General features: G+C 41.9%; 1 protein-coding gene across 1 annotated transcript; it reads right to left on the bottom strand.

Moving 5' to 3' along the window:
- Positions 1-8,298: 8,298 nt before the first annotated feature.
- rbms1a (RNA binding motif, single stranded interacting protein 1a) lies at positions 8,299-22,629 on the bottom strand. Its single transcript, XM_061068387.1, has 14 exons — positions 22,341-22,629; positions 20,083-20,225; positions 18,060-18,118; positions 16,416-16,507; positions 15,149-15,306; positions 14,196-14,275; positions 13,975-14,075; positions 13,465-13,514; positions 13,283-13,373; positions 12,016-12,069; positions 11,089-11,190; positions 10,353-10,421; positions 10,028-10,102; positions 8,299-8,504 (listed from the first exon to the last, which is right to left on the bottom strand). The coding sequence occupies exons 1-13, from the start codon at positions 22,389-22,391 to the stop codon at positions 10,034-10,036; spliced, it is 1,119 nt and encodes a 372-aa protein (XP_060924370.1). The 5' UTR covers positions 22,392-22,629; the 3' UTR covers positions 8,299-8,504; positions 10,028-10,033.
- Positions 22,630-23,241: the final 612 nt, after the last annotated feature.

The raw sequence follows: 23,241 nt of genomic DNA, 5'->3' as shown, positions 1-23,241 counted from the left end.
ACGGACCCGCTGCTGCGAAGCGAGTGCACCGCGGGCTGGGGAGGAGCTGGGGGGGGCGTCTCACCTGCGCTGCCTTTATATGTCCACTTCCGCTCAGGTGAGAAATGTGTGTGTGTGTGTGTGTGTCTGTGTGTGTGCGCTGACTAAGGCAAAAACAATTATATCAAGAAAAAAATCGCACATCAGCCGATATCGTTAATTTCGGTTTCTCATTATTGAAATCAAAGTATTGTTGCTTTGAAGTTCATAGACTGAGTTTTGCTCCTGAGATAAGGACGTGTGGTTTTAAACCTCTTCTTTCAGCAGAGAGGGACAAAGACTTGATGAACACTTGATTTAGTTTCTCAGAATTTATTTTATGTAGTTTTTACGTGACTTGGTATCTCATAATTTGAGTCTTAAACATGACAATCTCTGAGTTTACAGGCAATATCATTTTTTTTCCATTTAGATTTTTTGACTCCATGATTTAGTTCGTTTTTTACTTTGAAATTTATATTTTTGTGCTTAGGTTTATTTTGTAGTTTAATTTATTTTATAGTTTTTCATATTTTTTGTCTCTAAGTTATAATCGTGACTAACTATTTAATAACGTTTCGACTTTGTGAGCCTTGTTTTAAAGCTGACAGGCTCAATTTAAATGTATGTCAGACCATCTTTAGATCCAGCTACAGTTATGATTTAGCATAATATTATTTCAAAACACGAAACTAATTGAATTATTTTTAGGTCAAGCACCGGCATTTTTTAATTAACATTCTAATCCTGTGCTCAGACTATACAGCAACGCACCAGTTCAAGACAACACAAGGCTGTAGAGGCCTTAACAAACAGACATATCCTGGCATGTGCTGATTCAGCGATTCACTTTTTCTTCTTCTCATTTTCTATCTTTTTTTACAATCCTCTTATGACCCCTCAGTTTTTTCCGATGACATTTTGGGGTCAACCCCTTGGTTTTAAACCAATGAAAAAAAATTCCTGACTGTTAATGTTACTGGTTAAAACTACCTCCACCAAAACAAGCAGTAAAACGCTGTTTACACATTGATGCATCACTATTAATATTCCTATGATGTAACAATATACCTTCATGCAGAACGAGTACTTACTTTGATACTGTTAGCATGTGTTTCTGGCTGAAATTTGAAGACTCTTGTAATGGGATATGTTTATTACTACTTTTACCTAGAGAGTTTCTGATTATTTCCTCCACAGTGTAAGTTGGCCGACTGAACTTTGGCCAAACAAGAGTAATAGAATTCAGACGGGCCACGCCGTGAGCAAATACAACCTGGAGACTCCCGGTGCCCAGACGCTATATATATAGAAGATATGTTAATCTTTAACAACAGAACAACCTGAATCGTTGTCATTGTTGGCTAGACAAAAACAACCATGCAGGCCTTTCACAAGATATGAAATGTGACTGTGTGACTGTGTGACTGTGTCTGTACAATCTGAGGGCAAGGAGGGTGCAGTTGCGTAGGTGTTGGACCGTTGACAGCTGCGGCCCGAATATCTCGTAGCTTGTCCCAACTCAGAGGAATCTCACAATTCAGCACCACACCCCTCTGGATCTGGGTGAGTCCCCATCTGTTACCCCAAACCCCCTCTCGCCCCTCTCCTCTTCTTTCAGTGAGACCCCCCCCTCTCACCCCAGCTCTCTGTAGTTTGATGCACCTTACCCAGTAGCCTTCTGGGAAGTGTCCATCTGTGAAACTGTGATATTTCATCTGTACTTCCTTCTGCTTGGATCATTTGCTTGTTTACCTTTGCTCTCTCCTCTCCAGTCTTCATTTCTCATCACTTGTTTTTATTTTCTAAATTTACCAAGAAATATCTCAACAAAATGACACCAAACTCCTGTGACTCTTCTTGTAACTTCTCATTTTACAGTTATTTCACGTCCTGGAGGAGATCAAGTGGGTTGGATGCTCAGGGTGTCAGAGACAAATGAACCATGTATGTGACAGAAGTATTTTAAGCACATCAGTATCAGCCTCATCAAAATTCCACCATCAATAAATTATTCCCCCTCATGTCTCTTCCTCAGCACTACACTCTTACTATGCATAGAAATGGAGGTGTAATCCGTCAGTGAATCAGCTCACCTTCAGGGGCGTCCTCTGATACCATGCTGTCCCGTCTCAGTCTGTCTTCCTTGTCATCAAGTGAAAAATGGAGAGAAACAGAGAAGCATCAGGCCGATACATTCAGTCCCATTGTATCCCGGCAGTCCTCAGAGTAACAGTAAACCTATTGTAACGGCGCCCTTTATGAAGCATGGCGCTAGGGTGACCCTGCTGCCCATGCTCCTTGGCTCATGTGTGCTTGTGTGAGTGTTGGTGTGAGTGTGTGTGTGTGTCGGGAAGTGGGTGAGTGTGTGTGTGCGTGTACACTGGGGTCATGTGTGGGTGTTTGTACAGGCTCCAACTTGCCCATGTGTGTGTGTGTGTGTGTGTGTGTGTGTGTGTGTGTGCATATGAGTGTGCAGGGGGAGGCTGTGATGATAATGAGTGACAGTAACAACTGCCCGGCTGTGCGACCTCCACAGGAGTGAACTTCTTTATTAAGAGATGATCTAACTGATGTGCTCGTGTTGAGCTGTGGAGGCTAAAGCTGCAACAGCACAACCTTTGAATCAAAGTAATGGACATTTTCTGTAAGTTTGAATTGTGTGTGTGTGTGTGTGTGTGTGTGTGTGTGTGTGTGTGTGTGTGTGTGTGTGTGTGTGTGTGTGTGTGTGTGTGTGTGTGTGTGTGTGTGTGTGTGTGTGTGTGTGTGTGTGTGTGTGTGTAGATATCTTTGTGAGCTTGGAGCCTACAAAGTGAGGACATTTTGGCCGGTCCTCACATTCTGACCCACTTTCAATCGGCTGTTTGAGGCTTAAGACTTGGATTCAGTGTTAGGGATGGAATTAGGTTTATGTTAAGGTTAGGGTACGGGGCTTGGGAATTAATTATGCCAATGAGTGTCCTCACTAAGATAGAAGTACACAGTGTGTGTGTGTGTGTGTTCGTGTGTGTGTGTTTGCGTGTGTGTGTGTGCTGAACTTCCTGCAGTAAGGAGGAGGACGAGGAGGACGAGGAGGAAGCCAGTGCTGTAATACAGCCTCCTTCTTACAGTGGAATGGCTGGAATGCAGGTGTACACACACATGCATATGCTAGTGGGGCAAGATCAACGTACATAGGCCCCACCCTGTAAAATTATTTAAACTACAAACCCCCCAAAATACCTCTGTTTGTCTCAAAGGCTTTTACAATCACTATCCTCAGGCTCGGCCCCTCTGTTCAGATAAGAAACAAGACTGTCTGTCTGTAGCCGACCCAGAAACACTGAGGCTGCACTTCAGCTCTCTGCTAACATCAGCAAGCTAACGTGATAGCACATTGATCTTCGGCAGCTGTCGTGTTTTACACGTTCGACAAGTGGTAGCATGCAAACGTTTGCTCATTAGCACCAAACACAGAGGGCAGGTGCTGCTGATTAGATTAGTGGGTGTTTTTTTATAAAGAATTTAAGGACAAATAATTGTGAGCAGTTATTTTCACTGAAAGCTCAAGACAAAAAACTCATGGTGGTGCTAGAGGACATGTATTATGCTGTGTGTACAGATAAACATTGTTTTAGTTTGTTAGATCAGCATGTGCGTTTGCAGCAGATCCTGTTTGTAAGTGTTGATACTACATTGTAAAAAAACTCTATTACAAGTAAAAGTCTCTGTTTTTATCCACTGATATATTGGTTTGTTAACATCCATAAAAAAAGAGATAATACATGTTATAATTACTCAGCAGGTAAGTGCAGAATACAATCATACAAATATCTGAGGACATGATCCTAGGTTTTTTTTAAACATTTTATCGACTGAACAAATCAATGAAAAATAATGATTTGTTGCATCCCCATACTGTCATTCAAAATGCAGTGTCCCAGATTTACATGGCTCATTATCTTGGCAAACTTTAATTTCACTTGTTCACTGGTTCCTGGTTAGAATTCTGCTGATAGCTAGTGAGACAGCAATCACAAGAAGATGAGATAAGGTCAATCGTCTCAGCCCAAGAAAAGTGGATTGAGATAGTAGATTGTAAATTTACTCCAACAAGATAATACCTATGGAGAAGATTAAACAAACCAGTTGATGAAAACTGAGAGAATGAAAAGTGTTACACCCAAAAAAGTTGTCCTGTTTGTTTGTCCATAGATGTCTGTATTACTATATTAATGTTAAAAATTCCCATAACCAGATGGGGAATATCCCTTGTACATTTGAAGGTCTTCTGCACAATTTAAGTTACCAACAACCATGTAGATGGTAGCAGGTATTAGCGGCCACCAGTGGATGTTAGTGACATAACCTTAGCGTCATAAAGTGTTTTGGCCTTGTGATCAATGATACAGATCAGACATCATTAACTCTTTGCCTTTTTAAACTAAACATTGTCCCATTTTAGAACTTAGAACAAGATGAGGACTATCCCTTGTATGTTCTACCGCTCTAATGTATGCATTACACCAGTTGATGTTATCAGATGTTAGTGACCAATAGCGGATGTAGTAGACACATAAGAAGAAAATTGCAGTGTCTCATCTCTTTGACATTTTGGTCTACTCACCAAAACCGAGACACTTTTGGACAAATTTGGAAATCATGGAGGAACAAGCAGTGACGGTAACAGTGTTATATTCGTAGGAAGCATCCCATGTGTTGAATCACTGATGTGTATCACACTGAATGAATGATATCGGATACTGTGGCAGGCCTCCCGTCTTGAACGTCTGTGCCCGAAGTCTGACCTTGGGCTTTCTCGAGGGATCAATGCCATGTGTCCCCTCAGCTGTGGAGAATTAAGAGACAGACAGAGAGCGGAGGAGAGGAAGGAGAGAGAGAGAGAGACTCTACTTTGGCATGCATCTTATGTTCAAAGGGGTTGATGTCCTTACAATAGCCACTTGACTGACAAGTGTGTGTGTGTCTGTGTGTGCTTGGGCTGCATGCGACATATATTCCTGGAGTTGGGGTTAGAAGGGGTGGCAGTGGGTGTGATGTCTAATCTTGCACCCCCGGCGGGTTTGATCCTCTTGACTGGTAAGAGATGGGGGCATGGTGCCTTCATGTCTCCGGGATCAGCTGCACTAAGTCTGAGCTTAAGGAGGGAGATCCGGTGGAAGAGTGAAACTACAAAGGCCGAGTTCCTGAAATAGCACAGGACAGAATCATGAGCACACACATGTAGCCCTCACTCATCATCCGATCCATCAGAGCTTATCTACATAAGATCAGAGGAAACAATCTGAGATTGAAAAGTAGCTCTGTCTGGAGGTGTTGGACAGATCTGTCTTACAGCGCCCCCTGCTGCCATACAGCAGTAAAGCCCCATAGATTGATCAATGAAGTGGACAGTGGATTAATGTGAGGATTATTTAATAAAAAATAAATAAAAAAGATTTAATCATATAGGGTTTAAGCTGAGATTTCCAAAAAACTCAGTTTGCTATTTCATATTTGAGTGTTAATTAGTTAGATTTGGGATAAAGAGGTCAAAGGTTATTTTTGGACCTAAAGATTAATTTACCCATAATGCAGAAAATGTCTCAGCGTGTAAGACCAGATTCATCATGTCTCCTTTAACTCTAATTATCTGAGCTTTCAATAAAAACTTTATATTAGATTTAGTTAAAAATCACATCTGTGCTTTTTATATTGATTCATTTTGATCATGTATTTTAATCATGGGTTCTTTATTGATCCTAGATCCGCCCCCCTGCTCTGGATCCATACCAGCATTTTATGGATTCTTCCTCAGCCTCTGTCTCATCCGTCCACGAAAAACATCCACTTGTTTTTGTTTTAATTTCCTAAAAAAAAATCCTGAGGGAAAAAAACAAACCACTTTATCCGACTAACAAGTATTTCCTCTGCATGTGAAGCCTGGCGCCTAAGAGTCAAACACATATCAAATGTGTGTGTGTCATTAATCCACAGCTGCAAATTTTAATGAGATTAACGTGTACGATGGGAATGAATGGGCCACAGATGGGCTGCATGGAAAGATGGAAAGTATTGAGCAATGAGCTAAAGCATGACTGGAATTTTCATGGGACAATGTGTGTGAAACAGACCAACACCAGATCCATCCATTGGCTGTACTGACTCTTCCCTTTAAGCTCTGGAGCCAATCCCAGCTGACCCTATTTCCCATATATCTATTTATTCATTTATGATTGTCTCTATCATTTAATCCTCAGGACGAATGTGCAATAGCAAGAAAACACATACACAAAAAGACCAGTCAGGAGTCGGGTGTGAGAAAGAGAAGAGCCTTTTATTAAGCACTGATTTTATTCCAGTCTTTTCAAAGGAGAGCGAGGAGAAGATTGTTTGAGAATCAGCTGAAGGTGACCGGGGAAGCAATGAGGATAACATGGACATTTTTTTTTTATTTAAGTTTTTCCTTTTTTTTTTTTTTGTTCCAGCAACAAGTGTTCAGAATAAGAAAGTACACTCAGTAAAATAAAAAGAGCCTGTTACTGCTTGTATTTTCCTACTGTGAGCATTTACAGCTACAGTACAACCGATTGAGGAGAAGCACCGTGACCATACAGCTGTGACCATACATCTCGTTTCTCAATCAGTTTCTTACATCGGAAATCATAAATTTTAAGAAAATAAAAAAAGCAAGGAAAAAAACCCCTCTTTTTTTCCACTCTTGGCCCTAAACGTAAATAATTTATTCAACCTTTCAAACACATGTCGTCAGCCATGTGATTTTCAACTTCCATCAAATTAAAATGAAACACTGCTGATTTTCATGCGTGATTGTTGCACTTTATTTTGCAGCAGGCAAGATTCAAGTTACTTTTTTAATTCTTCCAGATAATTTGGCATATTATTACCAATTCACCAAAATGTGGTTAATCTGGAGAGATTTACAGTCGTAACCCAGGATTAGTGATTTGTTTTTTAAAGGGCGAACACAAAAGGTGATGGGAAAGTGGTGAGTCGTCTAAGATCTCTCTAAAATGGCAAAGGCAGAAGAAATGCAGCAAATGAATGCATGGAGCCTGCATTCATTTGTTTCAAACACACAGTAATCCAACTACTCTTGGGGAGAAGCAGGTAGTTGTCTTACTTCTGAATCTCTAAAAATGGAGCATCACAACCGAACAACACTCATCACGTCGTGCAAAAACAAGAAACAACCGGGACAGATGTGGTGACGAATAAAGACGAGGCGAAGCACAAAGTTTCTGAGAGAAATGCTGCGCGTGGGAGACAAAAAAAAACGGTACAAGTCGGATTCAGCCAGCTCCTGAGCGTGGCTTTTTGTTCTGCTTCGTCCACGCTGATGAAAAAGGGGCTTTACCTGCAAACCCCACAACACCAGCCGGCTCTGGCAGAACCATGAGGTAGATCACTTGGTCAAGCTGACCACAAGAGAAAAAACAAAACTCCTAAAAGATGCCCATTGGGTGTAAAACTCGTAATTTCATAAAAGTACGGCTCCTGTTTCATGTCATCCTAAAGTTTGAAATTAAAAAAAAAAAAAGGAAGGAAAAGTGAGAATAAGGAATTACCTTGCTCTGAGTTTACCACCGTTCTGTTTTCTTAGTATTGCCGTGGGGTTCTCATTGTCTTTATTGCTACCACATAACTCGATAGCGAAACACTCGAACAATAGAAATCTCTGTGATTTCACACACACATTTAATCAATCAGATAGAAATACTAGAAATATGACACCTGATCAAGTTTGATGGAAACAGAAACGTTGGAGGATGTTTGATGTGACGTGAGGAAGGAAGGCACCGTTTCCGATAATAAATTCATTAATTCCCTAATGAAATGGTCACCTGTGTCAGCTGTCAAGTACAGTTGAGCATAAATTGATTCTGTGAGCTTTTCTGTGGCCACTTTGAAAACCCAAAAATAAGAAAAGAAAAGAAGCTATTCGGAAACATGAAACTTCAGTGCAAACAACGTTTTGCAAGGTTTTTCCATATATCACAAATAAAGGACCTATGAAATCATAGAAACCTTGAATGAGGAAGGGGGGTTTTGGGGGGGGGGTAGCTCAATCTCATGCATTTTAATATCCCATCATACTGGGGTGTGGAGGTGTGGGGAGGTGGAAGGGGGGGGGGGGCGGAGGTGGGGGTGGCTAAGGACGGGAGAGGCCGGGGATCCTCTGGTATTGGTTTCGAGGATCCATGAAAAAAAGAGAAAAAGAAGAGCATGTTGTTTCTTATCAAAATAAATCTCGTTTTTTTTTTTTTCTTCTTCTTCTTCTTATTTTTTTTTTTTTTTTTTTTTTTCTGTGACCAGCCGACTGTTTGAGTCCATTTACACTGTCCTCATTTCCACCACAAACGTTGGGGCTGTGCAAAAAAAGTTCACGTGTCTGGTCCAATCAGAGAAGGCGGTGACTGCTTTCACTGTGATGTCATCAGCAACTTCTCACCTGCCGTCTGGCTCACAGAGTGGAGAAAAACAGCCTGAGTGGAAAGATACAGTAAACAGAAATGAATCAAACAGAAAGGAAATAAACACTGTAAACGAATATTAACAGAAAACAGAGGAATGCTCCGTTTAATAGAGGAGCGTTATACAGTCTTAATAACTAATAGTCATTCATCAATATTAGTTTTTGCCTGTATTTACTTTGTACATGGGCTGTTGTTATACCCGAATTATAATAATAATAAATCATCTTATCTAACCATATCTTAGCTTATCTTTGACTTTCTTCAGAGTTTGACTGTATAAGGCTGCTTTCACATTTTTCTGCTGAGAGGAAAAACGTTTCCCTCACTCTCCCCTAAAACCTGAGTTTAAAGGGATAGTGTTATGTGTTGTCTGGTGTTTTATTATGTTTGAAGATGGATCACTAATCAGCTGCACTATTTCCCCCTGAAACACGTCACCCACCCCACCCCCACTCAAACACTCCACCCAGCCCGCCCCACCCCAATCAGCATAGGGCTGAGTAGATAATGAGTGAATTTTCATTTCTGGGTGAACTATCCCTTCAACGTGTCTGAGCAGGATTTTGAGACGGCTGAACTTGGCGCAACATGCAGCCTACATAGTGTGTATGATGTGTGATGTGGAAATATGAAACATACACTGAAGTCTTATCAGTGAAGTGGGAGGCATCTTGTGTGCAACAGTTAAAAAAGAGAACTATTAACATTCTCAAAGAATCTGGATTTTTCAGTGACAGAGAATTTTGAGTTAACTTATTACTTGTACTTTTATGTCTCAGATGTCTGAAGGGGATTTTGGTTGAATTGCTCTCTAATCTGATGAATGCCATCTGTACCTTTTATACAAGTATAATGTATAGTATTTTTACAACCAGGTAAATCCCAGGAAACCTTTTCATTAAAGGGACTCTTACCTTTGTTGCATTTTTACACTTTTTTTGGATAAGGTTAAATTGGTATTAATAAGGTAATGACACTCTAAAATGCAAGACAGACCCACCAGGAGTAAAAACAAACAATTATTTCACTCTCATAATATTTAGTGAAAACTTCAACCAATAAAATTCTTCGGACCGAAGGACCTTATTGGCCGACAGACCTGTCTGTTTGCTGCATGGACATGCAGGTTTTCCGTCTGCTTCTTGTGGCGCATTCGGGCCCGCGTCATCAAGGCATGTGAATGTAAATGTATATAACTTACCGAATCCATTGCTTTGGTAAACAAAAACTCACGTGCGTGCGCGGAGGCAGTAGCTTGTAAGTCTGCTTGTAAATAAAGTTTCTTCAAAAAAACACCGCGGATGGGAACGAGGGGGTGGGGCATTGGAGGAAGGCGGGATGATTTGAATGTGCTGTAATTCTCAAATGCAACAAAGGTAAGAGTCCCTTTAATGGCTTATTACTGATTGTTGAAACCCATCAATAAAGGAGTCACTACAACATAAACCCTCTGTAACTTCTGTGGCCGTTAAATTGCTGAAATAAACAAGTGGCCGGTTGTTACGCGACAAGATACACATTCTGAAACGCACCTGTGATTACTTGCTGAGTTGACTGTAAGGAGATGAGTTGTTGGAAGAGTCCACTTGCTGTGGCGTGCCATTTTCCTGGAAAGAAAAAGCATCGTCTCTCATTTAGAACGTGATAATAACGGCCTTCACTGTGTTTGCACTGAGATAATTGATAGTTTCACAGGACCAACACTTCAAAACAAACCCAGGGCCTCCTGAATAGAAGTGGACTGGATTGGCACGGGTGTTATAATTTTCTAAAAGAGTTATTGTTTCAGGGATATATTGCAACACTGGGAAGGAGGAGAATGAAGATTTGAACAAAAACAAGATATGATAAACTTACAGGTGGTGCCTGCAGGGCAGGATACTGAGGCATGTACGCTCCCTGGACATTAGGGTTGGCAGCAATGTACTGTATGATAAGAAAAATAATTAAAATTAGAGCCAAACTATGAACAATATATATTATGACATAGAGTCTGGCCTGAGATACAGCTTGATACACATGCATCCTGTGTTACTTAACTTTAGGTATATAGCCCTTTACATATAACACAGCTTATCTTAAGTAATCATGCAGGGGAAACCAAAACCACAAGAAGGAAGAAAAATAAAACACACAGAATTACATGTTGACATAATGATAACAGGGAAGTTCATACAGCTACTGAGGAAACACTGTCTCCATAGCAATATGCCTCTGATCGAGAGGATCTCAGGTCTCTGTGGAGTTTTAGGGGTTGATACCGATATAAGAAAGTAAATAATTCCAACACCAATCTATATATATATATATATATAGGTTTGATCGAACCTCAATAGAGCCTGTAAATATGGAAAGATTTTGGCTGAGAACCAAAACTTTTAAACTGTAATCCATTCAGAAGAATAAAGAAATTCAACAAATACAAAGTACGTCCATGCAAAGATGGCGACTGGTGGTCAATTTATAATCATAGCATAAACTGAGACCAGTGTTTTTATCATAACATCTGTGAGTGTTTTATATTCATTTGTACCAGACGGATTAAATGTGATAAACACTGTGAGGAGGCAGGAGCTCCCAGACTTTCACTCACCGCTCCAGTGTTTCCCAACGACAGCTGTCCCATCTGCTGACTAATCATGGCTGAGGGGTGCAGTGACATGGAGGGATCCACAGAGGGAGACATCACAGAACCCTGCAACACAAAGCAGCTCCGTTTATTAAACAACATATCACATGATACAGCTACACATACTGAATCAAATCAATCTGATAAAACACTAATTACACATAAGACTGGAAAAGGAGTGCTGTGTATAAATATAACCTGAGCCCCTGTTTAAAACCTTCAGATCAGATGCAAAAAAACCCGTTTCTTAGTGGGTTCGAGGAAATGTAAAGTCATATGTCCACAGTCGGCAGCGTTCTGAGATGAGCGTTAAGCATTCTGAGCTCCCGGGCTGCGTTAAGGGAAAGTATGACATAGGCAGCTCTGCTCTGTCTTCAGATGGCGTGTACTCCTTTAAACATGATGCCTTCAGGGAATAGACCATTTCCTTGTAAAAAGTGGGGGAGGGGGCAGATCAGCAGAGACACTTGTTCCGCTGGAAACCATCTGTTGGAAGAGTCAAAGAGTCACAAGACTGTCTGCTTCAGGCATTTCCTGCTGGATCCAAAGAGAGGAGGAGGAGGAGGCCAGAGGGGGGGGGCGGAATGTCTGTTTCGTTGTTCCATTCCTCTTTCATACACACTCCCTACACGCACACATATATACACACACTTACAGTATATAAAAGCACAGTCGCTGTATTTCCCAGAACTCAGCTTTGTCTCTCTACACTTGGGAACGCTTTTTCAGCCGTTGTTTGGTTTGATGGCGTCGGCAGAACGGGCCGATCTAAAATAACACTGTTACTGAGCTACTGTGAGCCGAGAGCCTCAGCTGTAGCCGTGCCACACACCCACTTCCTGTACACAGAATAGGAGGGAAGAGTATGAACAAACGCCGTCGCTCCCTTACCGGGTGTTGCATGATGTATGGTTGATGAGCCGCCACCCAAGAATGACTCTGTACCTAGCAGAGGAGACAGAAAAGAGAAAGTTACTTGTGTGTCACTGCAGTAAGGCAGCCGCTAACCTATATGATAAATATATATATATACAAGCTCTTACTGATGTCCACACCAAGCTAACAGACACAACTCACTCTTTCCTGAGCTTTAGGGCAGCTACTGAGAAAACCCAGTCATTTGAGCCTCTGATGCAGAGGATCTCAGATCTCACGTAGCGAGGCGTGGTGACATTAAGAGGGGTCTTAATTTATTTATTGGTTGTGGCATGCACTACTGTATGTATGTATAAGGGCCTGGCCGTGTACTTATAAGTAGACATGTTCCAATCGCCATGGATTTACATCTGGCACCACTTTGAAAAATTACCTGAAGGTAGTTCTTATCACACTGATGCTTGTTCAAGTCCTTCTAGAAGGTTTAATTAGGTATTTTAATTCTGTAAAAATTAGGTCAAACATCATGATTGACAGCTGTAACTGATCGTGATTAGTCAAGCTCTTTGGAATCTCACTACGGCCACTCCAACCCCCCCACCCCAACCCCCCACCACCCATCGCTATAATCAGCAGACTCTAAATGAGCAAGATAGCAGCTTTCATATGCAGAATATTTGGGCTATATTGCTGGATAGTGGGAGGAAGTATAGACATGTCGACCACCTTTATATACATCTTTGCTTCAGTGTTCGTGCTGCCATTTAATAGACACCTGGAGGGGCGTGTCTGAGAGGAACTGCCTCCTCCATCTTATTAAAAATGTAGCTGAGGTCAAAACTAGGTGTGGATGTGGAAGAAAAACCAGAATGCATTCAGTGAGTGTCTATAGCATCTGGTCGATGACTCTATTCCAAACCTGTGTGTGTTTAACCCTGCTCAACGAGCCCCACATTCATCCCTCCTGAATGAATTCCACCCGAAGAATGTTGTCAGTGGTCGGAAGTGTTCGTGCTGAATAGAGAGATGAGGAATCCAGCAGGAATCCACTTATGATAAAGCATGACTCAGAGAGAGAACTTCACTAGAACGACACACAAAGCTTTCTGCTATATTAAATGATGAAGTGTGAGGTGATCTGGAGCCGGTTTCTCACCCACATCTGTAGCACCTGTCACACCCACACACAAGCAGAGATAGAGCCTAGCACACTAATAATCGCTCTATGAATTCATATGCAACATAAGAGGGGCAGAGTGAGACAGGGGATCTTGTGCAGTACCTGGTAAGCAGAGACCGGAGACATGTAGGGGGACATCGCAGGCTGAACAGTCATTATCCTGTTGGTCACTGGATACGGAGAAGGATAGTACCTGGGAAACAAAAGACAGTATTTCAAAACCCAGCAGAGGATTTATGAGGCCAGTGAAAAAGTGAATATCATGAATTCTTCCTACAACCTACCCATTCTGTATAGCTGCTGAGGAGGGGTCATAGGTGAGAGTCATTGCACCCTAAGGCGAGGGAACAGAAGATTATTATTAGACACAGATTTTATAGCATGGCATTCGTGAAGCGCCTATTTTATTTTAGTTTGTATTTGCTTGACATTTAAACTGTTTTAAACTTCATCATTTAGTCTTATAAAGCAATTTGTAACTTGCTATATAAATAGAGTGAATAATATTAATACATAATAATAATCTCTCCAGGATATATACTAAATGTGATTATATAAGACAAATAATCATTTAAAAAAATTGGATAAAGTTTTCCTTTTTAGATAGGATTGATTTAAAACATGTAGATGCACACAGCCCTTTGATTCTGGCTTTTGTGAATGTATGACGTCTTGTGAAGCTCTATGCATGCCACACTAATAATAACTTAATGCATTCTCATAGCATTAATAATTCAACACAGAGGAGTTGGCAAAAGGTAAGAGTTATAGTAAGATGAGAGGTGGACACATACTAGTCTGAAATCCCCCGTCTGTCCGTTGGGAGCGAATCCGCTGTGAGCGTGTTTCTTCCTCTGACTGTCGGCAAACTTACACAGCAACGGCTGAGGTGGAGCTGTGAGCAAAGCACAACGAGAAGGAAAACGTATTTAACATTCACTCAACGATCAATCATCACCACCTCCACAGTTTTCATGTGGAGGAAAATGTGCAGTGAGGTGAAATTCCTTCCTACCCAGACCTCCAGAAGCTATCTTGATAAATTTCCCATTAAAGTGGGAGATGACTGCGTTACACTGCTCCGTTGTGTCCATCCTGACAGGGGAGAAGATGAAACAACACCCATGACTCATCAGTAGATAACACAGAGTTGATCTACGCTGCAAAAAAGGCAAATCCTGAACAGAAAGAGGTATTGTTAAGCATGACGCACATTGCGATTACTCTTAGCGCGCCGCCTACAAAATTCAACCATGACCGTCCTCTTCATTTGAATCCTTCTTCACACTCTGCACACTCTAGTCGGATTCTCACAGAAATATTCTTGCCTTTATGTGTAAATAGAACAGGAGCTAATCAACGGCATCTCGGCTCGTCTTCACACCCTCAGCAGGTTTGTCAGTTTAAGATTCAGTGTGAAAACTATTTTGAAGATCATGGGTGAGTAACAAACATCACAGACAAAGGTCACGACCAGCCTGTGTTTTGCATTAGATCAGATAGACATGGTTTGCCATTACAAGACTTGTGACAGCGGTTTAAACACATAACAAGTCCTGTGCAGACGACTGGTCTGGCCGACTTTAATGACGTAAAGTGTCCAACTACAATTTGCATGTGTGAACGTAAAACAGGAAGATGTTGAAATCAAGTCTGAACTGCAACAGAACTGGATGTTTTTCAACATTATTGTCGATTTCTCAGAGAGGAATTCGTGGATCTTAATGACGGGCCTCGGCAGAGATATGTGCTCTCTTGTTCAGATTGTAGTTGTGATTGTATAATAATCTTTTGCAAATATTCCTAATCTTAACACAAATTGACAACATTTTTGTGTATGAATGATTGCTCCCGAAAAGCAGCTAGGTTGTTTGAATGTTCTTTGGGTGTCAAACCGCTGGGTTTATTCTGCAAATACTCTTCAGGTGATTCCTCAGGGACTAATTAAATCAATGATCTGAAACTAACCTGGCGAAGCCCACGCCTCGGCTGTTGCCGCTGTAGTCTCGGAGGATCCGCGTGGAGACGACCTGGCCAAACGGCTGCAGCATGTTCTCCAACTCCTTCTCGTCCACAGAGAGAGGCAAGTTGGAAATGTACAGATTTGTTGGGTCCTGCTCCTGTTGCTGTTTGCAGGAGAAGAGGAAGAAAAGGAGAAAAATCTATTCAATGTGCTGTGTGTTTTATCGTGTGCTCTGCCTGTGACATCTGACCCGAGATGTTTCTCATACAGCAGGCAGAGGAGCAGATAAAGGCAGTGCTGCATATTATCTTCAATGACAAATCGGACAGAATATTTTTTTCTCTGGTGTGAAACGTGTCTTGCTGGATGAGGATTTGAGACGCAGCTGATGAATGGTTTACGGTCAGAGGAAGACATTTGGTTAAGCAAACACTAAAAATCTCTTGTGCACACACGCACAACCTGAAACACACTTCATCTTTACTGTGCAGCAGCTCAGCGCCTCCACGGTCTTCCCTAGAAACAGCAGGAGAGCAGCGTAGCCTAGCTACCGCAACACAAACTGTGCTCTGCTGTTTGGAACAAACAGAGCGGCTACATGCAGGTCTCCAGACAGCAACCGCTCATCAGTGAACTAGGAAACAGAGTCGCAACCGGAAGGGACTTAAATGAAAATAACTGATGATCAAGACTATTTCCGCTGTCCTTTATAAATAACAGGTGTGACACAGATATATCCTGTTTGTTGTTTAAAAATAGGTTTTGAAATATGAAAAACCGGTGTGCTTTCATTTAAACGAGTCACACAGGATCAAAAGTGAGTCAGAGTAGTATTACTGCAGCTATAGTGCTTTGGTGCAGAAAAACATCAGTATGCATGAATGGTAAATGTGATTCTCAGTGATAGTTATAATAAAATCAAACTAAAACTTTGCATTGTCTGTGCAGTCTCAACCAACCAGAGATTACTGTGCGTGTGTGTGAGCTGCGGCTGCTGTGTGTGACCTGTCACACTGACTGACGGGCTGTTTGGCAGCGAGAGACGGGACATCTGGTTTCTACAGTGAAAGTAAATGGGGTCACGGGAACAGCTTGTCGGCTGAGGTCACGTGACCAGTCGAATGTCGTTCGCCAACACACACCGGACACATGCACACATTAAAGAAGAACAGCCGCACAGAGATGTTCACAGGCAAGGCAAATATGTACACACACGCACACACACGCGCATACATATATATATACACACACACACACATGGCTGTAACTCACCTTGGCCATCTGGGCCTGTATGCCACTGGTTTTCAGAGCATGCACAGCCTTCAAAGCAGCTCCTGGGCTGTCAAAGTCCACAAAGCCGTAACCTGTATTCGGTAGAACAATATTTACATGATCAGCCAACACATCATGACTCAACCCACATATTGCAAATGGAAGACTGTTGCTGAGGGATTGATCATACGCTGAGGTTCGTGGTTTGATACTGTAATTACATCGAGATGCGTTTTACATTATGACTCAATCATAGTCATTTGAATTTATGCAAACTATTTTTTACGGATCTGATTTCTCTCATTGGTTTCTGCGTTGCTTTAAGTAACAGTTCCACACTTTGATGAGAAGCTTGATAGCGCGCTCACGTGTAAAATTTGTTTTAGAATCCTCGTTAAAGGGTTAAGGAGCAAGAGACTAGAGTAATCTCAGACAAATGATCTTCTGCTGTCCTCATTTGTTGCTCGGTTACTCTTTAGACTTAAATTTGATTACTGAGACAAATTTCAGATATTGTGCAGGCTCACGAGCGAGCCAATCAAGCTTTCCTTTGTTAATCTTGTCTCGAGAATTGTATTATTTGAAACAAATAAACGTTAGTGGAGGGAGACAGAAATAGGACAATTTAAACATCTTAGCCGAGGATCTAAATCTCACTATGACCTTAAGATGAGTTATGTCTCAGAGAAAAAGGCAATAAAGACCAATAAGAGATCCTATTTTAAATGTTCCTTTTCTCTGGGTAAATATGTTACATGGCCCAGCAGCCAGTTATCTCATCTTAGCATCAAAACTGGAAACAGAGGGTAAAGCCTGGTTCTTTCCAAATGTAAGAAAACCATTTTTTGTTAAATCTGTACAAAACTGTATGTAACAGTAACTGAGGTGTGTAAATTACATGTTGAAGTTTAGCAGGGGATTCATTTTTTGCTGAGATCAACAATCTAATTCATAGTATTTAAATCAAAATGTCAAACTGTTAACCGGTTTTTATGTCTTTGATAAATTGCACACACTCTCCGTGCCCTTTCACCGTTTTCCAAAGCACACCAGGCTCTTTCTGATTCATGAATATGTTTTCCCCTCATCCCGTCACTCACTGGTTTCTATGTATTTCCAATACTGTGTAAATCTGTGACTCCTGAGCCGGCTAATCCGTCATAATCTGCTTTGGTTTCAGTCAAACTCACTGCATGGTATCATTGCATTGTAATGCGGTGCAGGGGTTGTAAATCAACATAGGTTCAGCTGTGGTGTCAAACAACAACGCAACAAGTTTGACAAAAATAAAAGCAGACAAATCCACTGTTGGTGTGTTCACAGTGATGGAGCACCCAACTCGAGGAAGTATTAGACGTAGCAATCGGTTTTCACACTGACTGGAAAATCATGAGCTGCAGGGAAGGAGTGGAAATTCATTCCAAACCACATGGAACATGTTAAAGGAATTTTCTGCAGTCATGTATAGTCACAGCATACAAACTAAAGCATCAAGGACTGTTCCATTGATGGATCAGGTGAAACATGTATTATCCTCCATATTTAAACGTGCAGCAGAGATACGCTCCAATACCGGGATTTCAATCATTTTTCTTCTTATCGAACAGAGCTCAACAATGACGGTGAGTTAAGGACCTTACTGACCTTTACATTTGTTGGTTGTCTTGTCCAGGATTGCCTTTGCTGACTGAATCTTTCCATACCTGAGCAAACATCAACATAAAGATTAGTGTAAAAAAATAGAAGCACTGGTGATCATCCTGTAAAAAAACAACTGAATCTCTCATCCTTCTCATTACCTCCCCCAGGGAGGTTATGTTTTCACCTCTGTCCATTTGAGTGTTTGTTAGCAGGATTACACAAATTACACTACGAGTGTATTTCCACAAAACTCGCTGAAAAAATTGGACATGGAACAAGACAGAAGATATTAATCTACCATCACTTTCTTTAATTTTACAAAATGGGGCATTTTGTTTTTGTTTTAAACATTTTCAACAATTTCCCAGGGCGTAAATCATGGATTTGGATGAAAAATAGACTGATATTCATGAATGTGTGTAATTTGGTGCTTGATTGAATTTACTGTTGGGCCATGGTGGGGGGTTGCGCTCTACTGAGGGCCATTCTCGTTATGTAGTGTTTATGTCAGTCAAATGTCTGTGTGTCCCTCAGGATATAATTTGTACAGAGAGCAACTTCATTCATCACGGTGATATCAAACAGCAGGAAAAAGGACAATTCCTGGAAATGATAAAAAAGTGGTAATGCTCATTGACATACATCACTACATGTTACCAAACACTGTTAAATCCAATTTCAGCGTTTCAGGCTCCGTTTGACTTTATAATAAGTTGAACTGTGGCACAAGCTGCGAGCTGCCATCTGAATGCCTAGCTTACATCACCATTCAGACCTTGTTGCTATGAAAAGCGCTTTCATTTCTGCTTTGTGCTGCCGAACACCGTTGGGAGCATGAACAAAACACAAGCAAACAGGACACAAACAGCTGCTGCGGCTGGTTACATGGGTGAATGCCTCTCTCCATATGTTCGGGATTCAGAGGGGACGAGAGGAGACAAAACTCCACTAATGATGGCGTCCGCCGCTCTAAACACTCCAGCTGAAGCCTGGAGTACCGAGTATTGAACGTGTTTACCTGCCTGCTTTACACAACATCTTTTGAATGTCATGTTGGCTTCACTTCCCACAGAGGAGCGATGACTTCTCTGTGTTTATAGATGTGGTTGAAGTGTTTTATGTGTCAGCGTACACACTATGGTTAGACCAGTGCATAATTCTGAATTCAGACGTTGATGTTTTTGCACGAAAACATCAAATACTAAAACAAATGAGTATTTTCGATCAATTTGTTGAATTAAATTAGTTTTTTATTTAGCAATTCAATGCTGTTTATTTAGTTAAATTTCCCTAACCTCTCTTGTCATCATCGAGGAAACAGCGTCATAACAGTTGTTGACAGAATGTTTTGATGAATCACTCTGGGTTTCAATAAAAAAATTAAAAACCGGCATTCCCCAATTTAATTACGAGCTTCTAAAAATTGAATTTGTTGACAGGATGTTTTGATGAAACCCAGAGTGATTCATCAAAACATTCTATCAACAAATTCAATTTTGCAGGTTTTTATTTTCGTGCCAAGAGCAAAGAGAGAAGACTGCTGACAGACCTCATAGTTAACTGTCCAGGAAATATGAAGCTAGCCCCCTCAGCTAGGTAGCTTAGCACAAAGACTAGAAACAGGGGGAAACAGCTAGCCTGGCTCTGTCCTAAGGTAACGAAAAACATCTAATGTTAGCAGCCCTTTAAAAGTCACAAATTGGCATTATAAATCTTGCATGTAAAATATAACTTGTCATGGTTTTACAGTTGTTTCCAGTCTTTGTGCTAAGCTAAACTAAGCTAAGCTAGCATCACCTGGCAGTGTTTTGTCTGTGGCGATCAAGTCCGACTGGAATGACTTTGGTATTTGAAATTCTACAGCCTGCTACTGGCCCCTTTTTTTTCAGCAAACAAGCATATCAGTGACAAAACACTACTGTGCACACACAAGCATACGTGTAGAGTTCAGTGTGTGTGTGTGTGTGTGTGTGTGTGTGTGTGTGTGTGTGTGTGTGTGTGTGTATGTGTGTGTGTGTACACTCACTGGTGACAGAGTTTGACCAGGTCCAGGTCTGTGGTGGCGGGAGGCAGGCCGCGGATGTACAGGTTGGTTTTGCTGAGCTGCTCCAGGCCTGTGCTGCTGCTGTTGCTGCTGCTGCCGGGACTGGACGGAGTCATGGGGTACGACTGCACACAGGAAACTCACTGTTAGCACGTGTATGGAAGCTCGGTAATCTGATTTAAACGCAGGTCAACGGTGATCACAAGAGCATCTCGTCTGGTCTGCGTTGTAAGTAAAAGTTGGGCTCTTGAACATATGAGATAAGCACCGTTTATCACTGATCCACACGACAGTCCGATTTCCAATAACAGGTTCTCTTTGATTTCCTGAAGTACTTAAGTGTGATTTGAGGTACCTGTACTTGAGCACCATTATTCCCTCTGAATTAAGGGCTTCTGCTTCATGAATACCGTTGCCTTTGATTGTTAAAATACATTTCCTTTATAATACAGCCTCATAATCAATATTTTGTATTGACCTGTCCAAGGTTTACCCAACTTCTAGGATTGGCTACAGCCACCCCCTCAAACTTCGGAACTTCAAAGAACCGAAGTTAGTCATCTAATGGTGAGGATCTAATGAGGATCTAAGGAAATATTTCTAGACTAAAACATCTCTACTTTTTACCTCAAAAAAAGATTTGAATATAGTTCTTCTAACCGGTTTCCGTGTAAGTCAGGTTTGACCTTCAAGCTCCTGGTTGTTGTAAAAATGTGATTCAAACCACGGAGTATAACAAAAAATATTTATGCTGGGTTGTGGGCGTCGGTGATTCACAATTTGATTAAATCTGTGTTCACATCTTCGCATCCTGCCGTTGTGTTGATCACAAAACTACAGTTTTCTTCATTCCCTTGAGCCAAACCACACCGCGCTGCCCTGCAAAGCATTTCCTTCCCCTTACTCATTCATTAAAATAGCTCCCAGCCACTGAACCCTCTCCCGATCAGATCAAAGACAAAGGCATGACAGAATCACACCATCTGTCCATAACCAAAGGACAATCCGCTCCAAGTGCCAAATCCACGGGTATAACTATGATCGCGCCAACAAGAATCACCGACAAACCCCTTCCAGAGAGTCTTGTGACGGGTGAGCGTTCGCAGCAGCTATTTTTTCTTTTACAGATGAGGAATTGATTGCTGTGGCAGGGAACATCTGTTCGGCCTGTTATGTCTTCAAGCGGAGGCCTTACATTTTTGTTGGTATGCAATTACCACGCTAACTTTATTGGGAGACCACCACGGGTTCACATAAGGCCTCTGAGAAGCGTGCATGGTCTCCATTAAAGACAGCAGCTACACTGTATTTCACAGACACAATATGAAATAGTACAGCAGACCAAACCTGTGTTTGCAATCACACTGAAAAACTCATTCACTGCTTCACCGCAGGGGGTTTGGATTCATGTCCTCGAAGACATCCAGTACAATCTTCCAATGAAATATTACAGCTGGATTTGAAATGTGGTTATTTGGGATGTTAGAGGCTGCAAGCTTACAAAAAAAAAAAAAAACCTGAAACCGTCAAACCACCTAATCTGATTCAGGGATCTCTATCATCACAGGGGCCTTCTCTATCCTCACCTCCCATCTGAATCAGAAGCTGCGGTGGGAGAGCAGATGGGTCTTCGGTCACATTTTTTTTTTTCCTGTTCACCTGAGAGGTCAAAATGAAGGATGTGCGACCTGCACACTTCACTCCAGCCCACTGACACACATTACATTACCTTAGCCTGAGCTATCTCCCCCACCCCCATCCCACCACCACCCCCCACCGCCCCCCCTCTCTGGATTCACCCAGAATGTATTAACCTATAAAACATACTACACTTCCCGTCATGCATATTGACCACAGCAGGCGATCGACTGGAGCAAACAAGGTTATACGGACGTTATAACGAAGGGAGCTGCACATCTGGTCCGACGCTGGGTTTATCTCAACATGAAGCCGAACAGATGATCGAGCTTCCCCCAGTCGGACTAAAACGAGTGAATCCGTATTTATTACATGTTGTTGTAGATAATAAAATGAAATCAGGGTTTAAAAATGATGTTATTAGAAGGGATATATTCCATATGGAAGCCGGGGAGGGCTCTCCAATGTCATATCTGGCTGCCATTATTCCGACTGTGTGTGTGTGTCCGTGTGTGTGTGTGTGTGTGTGTGTTAGAGCAGAAAAAAAAAAGTAGGCAGAGATTAAAGAAATGATAAATAATAATAAAGTGCCCGGGACCTACCTGCTTGCGAGTGGCTGTCTTCAGCGGGTTGCCCGTGTTTGCAAAGATCATCCTGGAGGTTACAGATGATATTTTTTTTTCTCCCCCCCTCCGCCACAAATAAAAAAATCGCCCAAAAAAAAAAGCGAGAGAGAGAGAGAGGAGACGGAATCCGAGCGGCGAGAGGAGAGCTATGAATGAGCCGCTGGGTTCAGATCATACCGCAGAAGATGGTTCGTGAGAAATAGATCCTGCACAGGTGAAGTGACACATCTATAGGGACAGATGCAGGAGATGGAGCAGCCCCCGGTCCGGTTCATTGATCTACGACGTCCTGCTGCAGACCTCAGTCCCACCTACTACAGACCGAACCATCTGAGCCTCCGCGGGGGTGTCCGCCGTCACATGAAGCTGCACGGACGCCGGATTCGAACCCGCACCGGTGCTTTGTGTCGTTGTGTTAAAAGCAGGATGTTGTGTTCGATGTCCAGGGCTTCGTGCGTGATCCGATACACAAAACCACACGATGCGTTTCAGTATCAGAGGAGCAACACAACCCCCTCGCTGCCTTTCGTGTTGTCGTCGTCCGCACATACCAAACATTCTTCACCCCCACCTCCTCCAACCACACACACACACACACACACACACACACACACCCTCTTCCTCTTCCTACCCTTCCCCCCATCCAACACACTACATGTCAGAGAATCAGGATGCAATGAAATATAAGCAGGGCCCTGGCCTCCGCTGGAGGTCACAGTCTCCCTGTAAACACAACCGTACACCACTGTGGGTTAATCATGGACAACAACAAATAAAAAACAGGCTGCAAATATTTTTGAAATAACACAATGTCGTAAGAGAAAACTCATTTACTTTACTTTACACACCGTGTTGCCGCCTCTTTTCTGATTTGCAG

This window comes from Limanda limanda, chromosome 3 (assembly GCF_963576545.1).
Source record: "Limanda limanda chromosome 3, fLimLim1.1, whole genome shotgun sequence".
In the NCBI taxonomy this organism is placed as follows: Eukaryota; Metazoa; Chordata; class Actinopteri; order Pleuronectiformes; family Pleuronectidae; genus Limanda; species Limanda limanda.
The sequence above is the reverse complement of the archived record's forward strand: the minus strand, read 5'-3'. Positions and strand labels throughout refer to the sequence as shown.